Raw genomic sequence first — 11596 nt, 5'->3', positions numbered from 1 at the left:
TCTTTGTTTTTTATACATTTTATTTTTTTGTGATAAAATAAAAAACTTATAGTTGTTCTGCTTCTGAACACTGATGAAAACACAAAATGATGGGCTTCATCAACAATCAAAAATATATAATACATTTATTTTACAAATTCCATATTATTAAGGTGGCGCCCTTCAGAGAATTAAAAATACAAAATTATCGTCATCAAAGTCGATGATTTACATCCGGCGTTCAGTGGCAGACTACTATTTCATATTGTTTTACAACACATGGCTTTAGCCCTCTGGTGGGAAAGACTTTAAAACAAAACTTACAACAGTTACTTTTCTCAACAACTGAAATTTTAAATAGTGTGATTAAGAAAAATATGTGAACTGTTTGCAATTTCAAATTAATATTGAAATGTACAGGTTTAGAATTTTCTACAGTAAAGTTTTCGGAACTTCAGTATTCAAAAAAGTATACAAAAACTAGACGTTAAGAACGTATCCAATGAGCGAGCAAAGCGAGCATTGGATTGCTAAGCAATTCGAAATGAACTGTGAAAGCAGTTCCGGGGGTTGGTGAGCGCCAGCGAGCAGGGGGCGAAGCCTCCTAGTTTTATATAATGGAGAAAAAAAAATCTACATTATTTTTCGTCAGAAACACTAAAGTTTAAACATTGTTTTTATTTATAGGCCTTTTAACCAATGTACAAAGTGTGGTCGGCAATTTTATGGCCGAAATAGTTTTCAAAGTTGCAAAGGCAAAGTTTCACCAGAACCCACAGCTAATGAAGACACCAATGGTTTCAGTCCTCAGTGGACGATGGACTCTCTGGTGGGATCATCTATTTATGGACAGTCCAAAAAAGATTCCACTTATCAGCTAATGAATCCACTATCTGATCGGGCTTCATTATGTTCCCATGCTAGTCATAGTAGCAGTGCTAGTCATAGTAGCAGTGGTTCTGAATATTCTGTCCCTAAGAATTTCTTGGAAGCCCTATATGACAAGTAATGTATTCAATATTCATAGAATTAAAAATGGAAATAGTTGCATATAATCGTTATATTTATACTTAATTCTATTTAGTCTTGAATTCTATTTATTCTTGAGTTCTATTTTTTTTCGTTACTTTTAAATTAATTTTAATTTAATTATAAAATTCCCCTTCAGATAAAAGGGATTTACAGAGAATTTAGGTTGACCCATTACTTAATTATTTTTAATTTAATTAATATTTTTGAGAAAATTTTGTTTCTTTTTAATGAAACTTGAACATTGAAATTAGTTACTGAATTTTTATGTTTGGGATTGCAAATATTTTTAAAGTACAACTTTAGTTTATAAACTTTTAGGATAATTGCAACCGTAAAATTTGAAACTTTATGACTCAGATGAATAGAGAACACAAAACCTATTCAAAGATGAGTAATATGAGTAATATTCAGCAATAATCATGAATGTTTCCAGACTTAAATAGAAATAATTAGTTGACGAATAAATAAAAGATTCTGGGTATTTAATTCCCTGTGGCTTAACAAGCAGTTAGTGAGATAGCGTTGGAAAGGAACTTAAAGTCGTAAGGAGTAAGTGATAGTTTTGAATCTTAGTCGAACACAGTGAAATATAGGGTTACAGACATATCGGCTATCTGTAAAATCCTCAACGCATGATTTTAACGGAAATGGCAATTTTAAACTTTGAATTATATTTCCGGTAGTACAATTATTTCTGAATGACATGCAAAAATTGTCTGGATTCAATTTCACGTTACACTTTACATCTTAACACTTGTTGGAGGATTGTTAAAGTACATTGCACCGAGTATTTGCATTTTTTCCTAACTTTTTCACTGCATAGTTTTTTTTTCATATTACCTTACATTAAATTAGTTCAGTTTTGCAACTATTATTTAAGTCAGTTGTGAAATTATCAATTAAAACATAATCGATGTTTTGTCCTTCTAGGCCTAAAAACATGCAACACGCTGTGAATGGTCATTCTAACGGAATTTTAGAAACCCGTCGCACAAATGGTACAAATGAGCAGGCCTCTCGCATTCCTCCAGAAAATTGCGTGTTGTGTCCTTGTCATGAACCTATTAAGGATTGGATGTCAGCAACTGCACCAAATACTCAGGAAAAATTTATAGGTCATAAAGACTGTGCTTGCTGGAACAAGCTGACGATGTCTGTCCGAAGCGACATGGATGTTAGAGCAATGAACAGTAGGAAAAGTGCAAGTGCCAACGCATCGCCTTCTTCTTCGCCCAAGAAAACTAAGTACAATACAGGAGCAAATACTATGAGGCCTGCAACCAATAATGATTTATTAGATCCGATCCTTCCTTGCACTTGTGGAAGAAATGATCCTTATGCAAATTATGCCATTCCAAGGCCAGGAGCTCCTGTGGTATGTTCACTTTAAGATTTGATTTTGAATTTATCTTAGTAATTTTTTTTCACTTAAAGCAATTTGGTTTTCGAAATGTAAACCATCTATTTAAAGATTGTCATAATTTTTATCTTGTATTAGTATAAGTTAATTACATCATGAATGACGAGTCAATTAGAAATTTTTAAAATTCCTTTTGAATCTTTTCGTACAGAATATAATAAGTATCAAAGCATTTTCTTTCGGTGTTCATTCTGTCAAAGTTATCTTTGGTTCGAGTTAGTGAAGAATAAGATCGATTCGAGCGTTTTGTCTTAGCTAGATTATTTTATACACAAACTGGAAGCCTGCCGAAATCAGCTAGTCCGAAGAACTCACGATCTCACACTTGCCTAAAAGAAACATAACTCACACAGGTTATCACAAGTAAAATGAACGTTAATAATTTCGTGAAGTGTGATGATGACTTCACCGAATTGGTATTTTAAAAGGTATGAGAAACCATGAGTTTCTTGTATTGATACTTACGCTCTTAAAGTATGTCTCTATAAACCTAAGAAATGGAAACTCAACGATATTAAATAAAATAAAATTAATCTATTAAACCTTTGATAAATTCTGCATATCATAGGTAAAATGATAGTACATGTATTGTATATCTTTCTTTTGATTAGCGGAATTTCTGATTAATTTATACTAAATCTAATAATATAAAGCCACAACGAATACAACAAATAACAAAAAAATAAAATTATGCTTATGTAGTATGGTGATATTAGATTACTTATCCATTTCTGAATGTGGTAAAAAACTTATTCCCACAGTTCATATATTAGGTGCCTGCGTTAGTGTATAATAGGATCTCATTACCTCAGTACCTAAGTATTAACGGCATGATTAGTGTATTTAAAACAGTATTTAGTTAAGCATCTCTGGCGTCAATAGTAGTTGGTGATTTCTGTTACCTTCGAATCCATCAGTTCACCAAAAATAATTACATATTACTGACTTTACTAATTGTTTTCGAGAATAACAATTAATAAATTTTGGTAATAGATCATAAAAGGCTTTAATAGGATAAATCTGGGAAACTGGAAGAGTCTAGCTGCAGATGGGACCAGATAGAAATATTTGCTCGGGACAGCCTTGGCCTGTATCAAGATGTAATGTCTAGAAAGAATGTATACAAATTACAATGAATAAAATGAATTCTGTGTTAAATGCTAAATTAATGGAGAATTCTTACATTTTCGTGCTTATTCGTCGATAAGAACAGTAAATATACTCATTCTGTTACTAACGCCCATGTTGCTTAATTAATTCTGGTGACAGTTTTTACTAAGTTAATTCGTGGGTTTTTAGTGATAATATTGGTCTAAGATACCTATTTAAGACATTGTGGAAATAAACATCTAACTGCTCAACGAAAGGATTATATTCCGAATTTGTGTTGTGAAGTTTTTAGTACAAGTGATAGCATATATAATAGTAAATAACTAATTAGTGAACCACCCGATAATTATTTCGTTTTTGGAAAAGAAACATTATTCAAAAATTATTAGATTAAGGACTTTGTATGAGAGAAGCACCTTTTAAAATGTCTGTCTTCAGTAAATTATCAGCAATATTCAGAGGAACATAAATCGGAATCACGAATGTTCTCCATTAGAGTTTGGTCTGAATTATCCCTGTTTCATACGAAATCGTGCTTTGCTGGCAATAGTGACACAAAGCTTCAACTTTTCCAAAAAGCTTCATAAAATTTCTCACTCCACTGGAAAGGGTCATTCTCCCGAAATAAGATTAGTTCGTAACAAAAAAAATAGCAATTGTCGTACAACTCAACAAACTGATTTACAACCGAACTTGAGATTCTGACCCACCAAGAGAGATATTTAGGTCGTTACAACTCTCTCTGATCGCTTAAACCTCTGGAAAGCCTAAAAAATCAGTTTTGTTTATATTTTATCCACCTCCATAGTTTGTAATAAAAATCATTGTATGCCTATAACGACCCAATCGTAAAATAAGTAAAATCTATCACTTTGCTAATCTCGCTCGCATTTTGCAATGCGCCAAGTTAATTGGAAGTGATTTCCGTATTTCTGTAAAATCTTTTTTTTTAGACTTAGATGCTTTTACACTGACTGGGAAATCGCTGAAGATTTTTTTCAAACTGAATTTCCTGAAACTATTTGCAATAAAGCTTTCATAGGGCTATTTTATATACACCCTCCCTACTCTAGACTTCATGTAAAATGCCTAAAACAGCGCAAGATAATTCACTAATGAATTATATATTTTCTAATTAGGTTAAAACTATATTGATCTGACTATAAAAAGCTCAAAACATGCAGATTAGAAAGCATTGGATTCTTCCAATTAGCGTGGTTAATATTAAACTATAGTGAGCCAGTGGATTGCAAAATGACTGACTGTTTGCGAAGAGCTGGATTATTCAACTACCTTTATCAATTATATTTATTGTTAAAATACCATGGTTTAAAAATTAATGGAAATTATTATTATATAGATGGCGGTGCCGTCAACTTCATCTACAGCTGAAAAGGTTGCAAGACAGCATATGCCGGTGGATCCTTCAGAAGAGTATGATGTTCCTAAAAAATTCGCGGTAAGAAGTTTTTAAAAGTTTCAACCAGTCTAATGTTTCAAATGACTCCATAATTTGTTCAAATTTATTCATAATACATATTAAGAAGTATACCTTATTCACTGACTAAATCAAAATAATTGAAATTACATTTCTACATAAGAATTGCTACTATTGCTAACCGCACAATTTAAAAAAGTTGAATTTCGTTCCAAAAAAATGCAATTTCTTTTATTTAATGTTACTGATTGAAAAATCATATGTGGTCTTATTCAAGTCTTTTTTAAACTGTTTTTCAATCTTTGCTAGACAAATTTTTGAGGTTTAACAAAATGTTTACATTTTCCTTTCAAATTATTTATAATTTAAATAACGTTTTTGAAAAATGCAAATATTTTATTAAATTTTAATAAAAAATTTAAATTTTTATTAAACATGCTTCCAGATTTAGTTATTAAATATGTTATTTATTTATTTGGTGTATCTTTTCTTGGAAATTGAAGTAAATTGTATTAATTTTTAGGAATTGCTGCCAAACTGTGATACGACTCAAAAAGTTCAAGCAATGAAATCTGTCAATAATGGTACTTCTTGTTCCTGCATGAGCGCTTGCAAAGTTGTTCATAATATCGAATTCTTCAAAATGGCTTCCAAACATTCCTATACCCACAAACATGGAACTACGAGCTCAACAACTATGGATGCTTTACAAATGTGTGCTTGCCAGCGAGTCATGCTTTGGGCAGGAAGTCTTGTACCCTGTTTAGGGCCACAGGCGCAAGCTTTGGACACAGGGTGGCAGTACAATGGATCATTTCCTGTAGACAGGAAAAACTGTTGTAATTCTGCTATTTGCACGGCGCCACCAAAAAGTACTGAAGTGATTATGAAAAATGGCAAAGTAAAACATTTAGTGAGGGAGTCAACAATAGATACTTGTATGGAAATGAATCAATCTCAAAATAATAGACTTTTACAACGCCCTAGATCAAATACAGTTTCTTATTCTCTTTCAAGAGAGACTGGTTGTCAATCTTTCAACTATGCAAACATCGAACTTCCTTCAAACACAAGCGAAAAGTTGGTAAAAGTAAGTGACGATCCAACTTCGACAAACTATGCCAACATTGAATTTGCAGAGACTCTATCACTTTACGAAAACTCAAGTTTAGTCTTATCACGTTTAGAAAGTGATAATAAAACAGAATCAGTCTCTTCGAACAAGCCACCTCTTCCACCCCGTTCTCATTTGAATAAGAAAACGTCTGAATCTCAAGAATCTAAAGACAAGTGCAAATGTCAACAATCCAATATCCGTAAAAGTCCTAAAAAATCTCAATCGAAGCAATTAAATGGAAGTGCTTATGAGATGATGTGCTACCAGAAAGATCCAGATCATGGGCAAAGTGATGAAGACTACCTAATGATGCAGCCTCTTTACACCAAAGAAAATACTTCCCCCTTAAAAGTAAATCCAAGTAAAAGTGAAGCTGATCTTGAAATTCAAGATTCTGTTGAGAGTGATAGATCAGAATCAAAACCAGAACCTCAGTCAGCTTTGCCTTTAAGACCATTCATGCCCTATTCTTACCCTATATCAGAAAATATGAGCTCTATTAGTTTGGAAGATAATGCTATAGAGTTTGCTTCGCGAAAAAATCAATTAATTAATGAAGATTTCCTTAGATCCATGAGATCCAACTCCTTAAGTGAACTAAAGAAGAAAGTTCTCATGAGAAAAAGATCGAGTTCTGTTGATGGAAAGAACAATGGTTACCAGGGAAAAGATTCCGGAGTTGAATCTGTACCGGCATCACCGGTTTGTAGCCCAAAACCATCTATACAACGTAAAAATTCTTTGTTTTCAAAATTGAGCTTGCGTTCTAAAGAAAAATCCATGAGTACCAACGAAATAGCATTGCCTCTTCCAATTTCTAATGGTACGTCTTCCATTCTAATGAATTGCAGTAAAAGTGGTCTTCATCGGTCCGCAGATTGTTTGAAACTTAGCGAAGAGTATGCAAACTCAGATGATGATCTAAACTCGGACAACAGTGATTTCGTCACTCAGAAGGAACTTGCACCTTCGACTGCTATGAAGAGATCATCAAGTGTTCCTTGTCGAGCAGCGTTGCCATCAGTGACAACGGCCAGTTCTGTTAGAGCTAATGGTACTATTGATGAATTAAATGATTTAAATAAGGAAAGTGGGACTGTGTGTAACCAAGAAGTGGTAAATGATTGCCAAGAAATCACACAGAGGAAATATAGTTTGGATAGCCATGAAAGGTCAAAGCGAGTTCTCAACGGTGTTGGATCAGACTGTGATAATATGTACCGACAAGAGAGCTTGGATGAGTGTGATACTGTTATGGAAATGCAAGGTAATTAGTTTTAATCTCTTTTGTCTCTCTTGTTTTTATTTCCAAACGTTCTGTTCGAAGTACTCTGTAACTGTATTAATAAATTCCCATTATGCGGATAACCGTAAAATTAAAAGTTTCAGTTCGCATATATATTTTTTTTTACATTTGTGACAAAGTTTGAATTTACAACCCATAAACTACATCTTTTTATCTAACTAGGAAAACTCTGCACCCCCTTGAATTCATTGCAGACTTAAGACTTTGGTAGATATGATAAAAAATAGTGGAAAATATTTTACTAATAGCTACGTAAATTAACACTGGTAAAAGTATAGTGATAATAAAGACTCCCGATTGGTAACGCTTGTGCTACTGGTCCGGGGTCTATCTTTGGACTGCGCAAGATTGACTCAGCCTTTCTTCCCTTCAGTGAGTCGATAAAATGAGTACCAAGCATACTTAGGGACTAAACATTGGGAATTCCTCGCTCGTCGGACCACCCAACCGAAACATCTGCTCTTGCATCCCTGAGTTCAGGATTGACAAAATTGGGATGAACACAGTTGACTTTTACCCTCCTTTGGATAACGCTATTTCCAAACTGTCATTGAAGAAAGCCCTTAAAACTGAATTTTTCTATTTAAATGTATTATAAATGTGTAAAACATATTTGATACTATACCCGTTGAAAAATTTTCACAATCATAATTCAAGATTTATATGGTATCAGGAATGAACAATGACTCGATGCAACATTATAACAACTATTACAACATTCTGATGCAATATTTCAATGATTTTTTTTTATTTATTTCTGTTCAGTAGCAAACGTTGAAGATTGTGACTGAGTATCAAAAGTATTTTTAGGTTTATTTTCTTTTATTGTGCTACAGTGACTTTTATTAATTTTTTTTTATTCCACAGGTGTGTTACGAAGAAACCATATGCACTCAGATCGCAACACATCCCTGGACAATTACCGCAGTGCCACAAGCAGTTGTAGCTCTTCAGACATAAGTGACTACATGGAGTCCCTATCATTCATATCCCGTAGTAGTAGCAGCAGCAGTGGTAGTACCGGCAGTGCCGATTACATGCGATCCGAAGACTTGTACAACATGAGAACTATTCCCAGACCCCCACCAAAATCAAATCTGTTGAGCATTAACAGTGGGATTCCAAATGTGCATCAAAGTCGCCATTCGGGGGAAATTAACGGAATCGACCTATCTAGTCAACCATCTAATCATCGTAGTAATTTCATTGACGACTCTTCCTCTGGAACTAGTTCTTCGTGCTCATATCAGAACCCAAAGTGTTACCATGTGACGAATGATAGACCTGGTACAAGTTCTAGAGGAAACAGGGATTCTAGGTCCTCTACGTCATCAACTAGTTCATTAAGTACGTCACCTAGTGTAACAGACTACAGCTCTTCGACGTCTTCATCTCCTCCACGCCAAAGTCAGCTCCCCATCAAAAACATTGATAACAAAATTCCAGGAACGAAGCCCGACGATTCCAAAACGTATGACAAGAATCATTTGTGTACTGCTGCTTCAGTGGGAGCAAAAAAACCTACATGAACGTTTTTTTCTTCTTTTTATTGCTGTGAAAGACGAAAGAAAGATGTCAGTGTATGTGAATGAATGGTTTTGAAAAGCTTGTGATTTAATATTTATTATAATGTAGTTTTTTAAAAACAAATATATTTTGGGAGGGATTTTAATATCCTATTTTCCAATTTGTGATTGGTGTACATGGAAAATTGTAAATTTTGTGTAGATTTTTAAAGATATATTTTAAGTGTTTCATGAAACACTCTTGATTTTATACTTGACATAGAATAGAACACTATTCTAGAAAATTTTAATAATTTTAAAATTTATTTCTTTCGTTTCCAGTTATACAATTTTTAATACTTATCTAAAGCTTGAAAATTATTTGATAGTTCCTTTTGTAATGTACATCGAACATAGCGAGTCTGATTGCATATGTAAAGTTAGATGTCTATTTTTATGTCTTATTTCATTAATGATCTTTGATTTATTTTATAAATTTACTGAGAATATTTCATAGCATATAAGTTTATTCTATTTCAACTCTAAAAATCAAATTTTCTGTGTTATTTTAGTTGATTTAATAAATATTTTATTTATGAATGAATTTATTCCTGTTTTAATACATAATTTTTTTAAGTGATTTGAAATGCATTCATAAATGAAGACCTTGGGGGTAAAAAAGGATCTCTCAATTTTATATTTTAATGATAAACAGTTTTTCTATAGATTACTGGAGTTATGTATGACTCCTTATTAAAGTAAGCCACTGTTATGCTACCATTTCTTGACGGAGATTTGTGTTACTATAGCCAGAATGAAGCAAGAGTATGAGCTAGAATGAAAACTTTTGATGGATATAATTATTTACTAAACAAGCAAATATGGGTTATCACTTTTTTCCCGAAGTCTTCAAGTGGTTTTATCCTTCGAACTGGTTTTGTAGCTTTTCTTTGAACATTATTTAGCTTTCAAAAGCTGTCTACATATTAACAGTAAATGGTAAGTCCTAAATTAAGAGTTTCGCTTTGAAATAACCAAGCTTAGTTTTTTTTTTAGTTGAACATGCTTTATTTTAAGTATGGTTTCCGTATATTGAGCACCCAATTGCCCTGAACTATAAATTGTGGAAACTATGAGGAATATTTAATATTTATTTCACGATTAATAAACAAAGTTCATTGAGTAAAGCTATATTTTTTTCATAAAAAAGATTGTTATATTCTGATTAAATGGAATTTTTCTTAACTACAACAAATAGTAAGCATTGAGACGTTTTTTCAAACAGATTTATTGAGAAATTAAAATATACATTTTTTAGAAAATTTATTTAACTTATTACATTCACAAGAATCAAATATGCATCATTACATATCCCATATCATAAATTGTACAAATATATATCTGGCGTATTAATGTTTTGAATTTCAAGTAAACGTACGCTATTCGGGACTATTTCTATACTCGTGTTTATTTCTATTTTTTTAAATTCTTTTAAATATGTCAGTACTCAACATTGTTTACTTCTACATTTTCCTATTCTTAAAAATATGTTTTAGGATTAAAAATACAGTGCATTTCATTATTCATAATCAAAAGTAAACAAGTAAAAAAAACTCATTGTTATCAAAATAAATTATAGTGCTTAAATATTTTGATTTGCTAATATCAAATAAGTTACAAAACTATGAAGATCTAGTTTTTCCTCTCAGATGCTTGTAGCTGATCATATTTTAGACATCAGTGATTCTAACATATCAGTTTTACAATGAAGCATAATTTATTAGTATTTTTTCGTTAATGGTTGCATATCAAGTAATAATTAGTTATCTCGCCATAAGCGAATTTTGAATCTGAGCTTAATTTTTATGGGATCATTAATAGTTTTTAATTTATAGGGTAGTTTAACAGTTTGATTCACAATAATTCATTAATCGCTTTTTATTTCTAATATTGGGTGCATATTAAAAGTACATTGGGTACATATTCTAATATTGGGTACATATTGTCAAAACTATATTAAAAATGTATGGATTTAAAATTTTTTGTTAATAGATAAACTGTAAATATGGTGTAATTATCACTAGAAGAAGTCAACATGAAGCTTGCTGAAATAAAGTAAGTCTGTTGAGTATTCAAAAGATTTGCTTGATAAGTGTTTTAACTAAGATCATAGAGAAATCAGCGAAATCATGGATTTGTTAAATTGATCTCTTCTAGTGATTATATGTGTGTTTCTGTCTGAATATCATACACACGAATGTTTTTTACACGAACCTTTAATAATTATCTTCAGAATTTCAATTCTTCCCTGCGCTATATTTAATAAATATCATACCTTTTATCATATGGCTTTACTCTTTTACTTCAAATTATTCTCAAAATAATAGCCCAGGAAGTATGTACAAAATGTTTCCGGAATTTTTATGCTTTTCATCATTTCTATATAACCTGTAAAGTTTATACATTAAATTATCGTCGCTGATGACTATGGTAGATGACTATAAAGGATTAAAATTGATGGTACGACAAAATGCAAGTCTGCTACACCTTTAAATACGTTTTTAAACTTGCATGAGAAAATTCGGTTCGAATTTTTTGTGATTTTAAATAATTCGGTATTTAGAAATATCGGTTGGAAAGAACACACTATCTACTTAAAACGAATATTATTCCTTTTGCATTTGATCAA

At 32.0% G+C, this 11596-nt stretch overlaps 1 protein-coding gene across 1 annotated transcript in view; it reads left to right on the top strand.

Annotated features, from left to right (window-relative positions):
* LOC139425167 (serine-rich adhesin for platelets-like) overlaps positions 1-9511 on the top strand; it is a gene marked incomplete in the record, with an annotated part of 134658 nt that extends 125147 nt beyond the window's left edge. The window contains 5 exon segments of the mRNA XM_071178880.1: positions 667-984; positions 1942-2386; positions 4902-5000; positions 5503-7363; positions 8270-9511. Coding sequence (XP_071034981.1) covers positions 667-984; positions 1942-2386; positions 4902-5000; positions 5503-7363; positions 8270-8931 — 3385 coding nt within the window.
* Between the last annotated feature and the right edge of the window lie 2085 nt (positions 9512-11596).

This window comes from Parasteatoda tepidariorum, chromosome 3 (genome assembly GCF_043381705.1).
Source record: "Parasteatoda tepidariorum isolate YZ-2023 chromosome 3, CAS_Ptep_4.0, whole genome shotgun sequence".
NCBI classification, from domain to species: Eukaryota; Metazoa; Arthropoda; class Arachnida; order Araneae; family Theridiidae; genus Parasteatoda; species Parasteatoda tepidariorum.
The sequence above is the reverse complement of the archived record's forward strand: the minus strand, read 5'-3'. Positions and strand labels throughout refer to the sequence as shown.